Source organism: Pinus tabuliformis, chromosome 1_1, assembly GCF_031772625.1.
Source record: "Pinus tabuliformis cultivar Carrire ecotype Pingquan chromosome 1_1, CPIR1, whole genome shotgun sequence".
In the NCBI taxonomy this organism is placed as follows: Eukaryota; Viridiplantae; Streptophyta; class Pinopsida; order Pinales; family Pinaceae; genus Pinus; species Pinus tabuliformis.
Window position 1 is genome coordinate 738,929,229 of NC_142297.1, and position 3,004 is coordinate 738,932,232.

General features: G+C 33.6%; 1 protein-coding gene across 1 annotated transcript; it reads left to right on the top strand.

The window, feature by feature from the left end:
- The first annotated feature begins 1,826 nt into the window (after nucleotides 1–1,826).
- LOC149216076 (toll/interleukin-1 receptor-like protein) lies at nucleotides 1,827–2,384 on the top strand. The gene has a single exon (XM_089389812.1). The coding sequence runs from the start codon at nucleotides 1,827–1,829 to the stop codon at nucleotides 2,382–2,384; it is 558 nt and encodes a 185-aa protein (XP_089245938.1).
- The last annotated feature ends 620 nt before the right edge of the window (nucleotides 2,385–3,004 follow it).

A 3,004-nucleotide genomic window follows, 5' to 3' on the forward strand; every position in this document is an offset into this window, starting at 1 on the left:
TGGAGGATATCCCATCATATAGTTTTGTTTTGTTGGTCATCTTATATGTCCTGTAAGATCTCCTTAGTCATATCTAATATATACAAATGCTATGGCATGTCCGGGTCAAAAACACTTGATTTCAGAGTTATGGAAATTTTAATGTGAGCGTTCATTACAATTTTAAACCAAAATTCATGATTTAATAAGTCATTTATATGTTATGGTCATTTTTTTCTTAAAATAAATATATAATTTTTTTTAACATAATTATATTATTGAAAGATAAAGTTTTAATCAAACTTTTATTATTAAAAATTCACTATTTAAAAATAAAATTGTAAACAATTTTTTTTTACGAAAAGCATAAAAAAATCACTATTTAAAAATGAAATTATAAACATATTTGTTTTTTTTTTTTTGGGAAACATAAAAACCCCACAACAACATATTTAATATATATATATATAGTGAAATGAGTAAAGACCAGCCAAATTCCAACCATCCTAGGGTGGTCCCTCTTCACGTGCTGGTTGGGTTGGTTTGAAAAGAATGAAGGAAAACGAAACTGCAAGAACACATGATCATTGTCAAAGGTAGAAATGCATACTCTTAAACTTTTTCAAGTCAAGAAAATAACTTTTCTTAAATCGAATAGGACTTTCATCATTGATTATATTTGTATCACTTCCTAAAGAAAAAAAGTAAAAAATAAAAATAAATTGGCCAAATACTTAACATGTTAATTTGGAATCTTACATCACATCATTCACCAAAAGATCTGCTGTAACATAGAATATCATGCGATATCACCGCTAAATGTCCTCTAGTGGCCCCACCATATGGACAGAACTAATGGCTTGCGACCTCCTCTTTACTTCTTCGATGGAGAATTAACTTTATCATAAATAATCAGTGATCAAAGTCAATCCGTGAATTTGTCAGTCAAATGAACTTGCCAAATGATGCATATGTTATTCAAATGAACCTGTATTTTTGGCAATGGTCAACATCATTCCACTATACCTTTAAATATCATATGTGGATTGTATTCTTGGCTTTGGAAATCTTTTTACTTGGTCGATGAACTTTTATATAAACCTTAATGGCTGAAGCTGTTGCTGAAGCAGTAGTTCAAATATTTTTATTTATTTATTTATTTATTTTTTATGATGGGTGGAAACATTATAGTTTGAAGTTATTAAATTTATATGATAATATAAGTGTTTTTATATTTAAAAATTTATGTAAATATTAAAATATTATAATTAAAAAGAAATAATCTCACGACACTATTTTATCGTTAAATTATAAACCCTCTTTTCACATTACTACATCATATTATATTATATCAATAAAATTTAACTATCTTAAACAATTTAAAATCCCTTTTTTTCTAAATCCTTGTAATTTTGAATCATTAGCTTAAATCTTTATCTTGTAAAAACAAGTTTGTCATGTATTACCGACAATTTTAAATTATAATTCAATTGGGAAAAAAGTCCCAATATTTACTAAATTTTTTAGTAAAATATAAGTATTAGTGACTAATATTTACAAAATATTTAATAAAATATAAATGTCATAATTGACGGTGCAGGTCGACCAGATACCAAATGTTGTTTTTGAGTGTTTTTGTGGGAAGCGAATCTTGAATATTAAGTGGTGGATGGTGCCAAGTGTTAGCTGTGACAACCACAGTGTATCGACATTGCTCACAAACTCCCTTGCTTCACGCTACCTGCAGTTTCCACTCCTCTGGTCTACCTGCCTTCTCTTCATCTTTCTGTTACTCTTATATCGATCTTATCTTTCTGTCTATCCCATTCATCCAAATCCACATTCCAATGGCAAACCAAACAATCTGCAACAGTGGCAATGCTTCAGGTGCTTCTTCCTCCTCCTCCATGGCCTCGTGTTCTTCCCTGATTTCTTATGACAGCTACGATGTTTTTATCAATCATCGTGGCCCTGATGTAAAGACCACCTTCGCCACAGATCTATACCGTAGTCTTAATTCCCGTGGACTGCGAGTTTTTGTGGACAAACCAGAACTGGAAGTTGGGAAAAATATTACTCCTCAAATACTACACACAATCGAAACCTCCTTCATCCACATCGCCATTTTCTCATCGACTTATGCCGAATCAAAATGGTGTCTAGACGAACTGTTGCACATGTTGAATGCATTTCAGTCGAGGCTGAATGAGGTTACAATTATTCCTGTCTTTCATGGTGTCAAGCCTTCGAAGCTCCAGTGGACCACTAAAGGACCGTATGTTGAAGCCCTAAGCGATCATGAAAGGAAGCAACGATTCGACTTCAATGCCATTCAAAATTGGAGACACTCTCTTTCTGAGGCTGCAGAAATAAGTGGTCTCGATTTGGAGATGTTTAATGGGTGAGTACCTGCATCTGACCTCTGCCTTTATCCCTTTCCCATTTACCTTTTTAACTTATTGGACTCATAGATTTCTGTAGGCGCTTCTCACTTTTTTCTTCTATAACCTGATATTTAGCAACGTGGAGCAACTTTTGGATGGTGTGTTGCGATGGGTGTCCAAAGTATGCGACAAAACCCCATTGAAGTATGTTGCCCAACACCCAGTTGGGATGAAAGAAAAATTAGAAGAATTTGAAAGCACGGTGTTATGGCCGGAGAAACCCAAGGTTGTCGGGATTGTGGGTACAAGTGGTGTTGGTAAGACAACACTGGCCACATAATTCTTCAGCAAGAGGAGGTCAAATTACAATAGATCAGGCTTTTTGTACGATGTCCTAGAGAACGCAACTAAGGGTTCTCTACATTCTTTGCATGTTGGCAATTTCTGATAATTCCAAACAAAAGATGAACAAAGGACAATGCTCTGTTTTACCACAGGATCTTAACACAGGGAAGCAAAAAAAAATTTGTTTTCAGAGGACAGAGTTTTTCCACACACATAAAAGATTTCTATTCATTAATAAAACTGCTGATACAAAAACATCTTCCTCCAACAGAGGGATTTCACCAAGAACTTCCACA

Coding starts and splice junctions, on each gene's coding strand:
- LOC149216076 (XM_089389812.1), top strand. CDS start 1,827: ATGGCAAACCAAACAATCTGCAACAGTGGCAATGCTTCAGGTGCTTCT.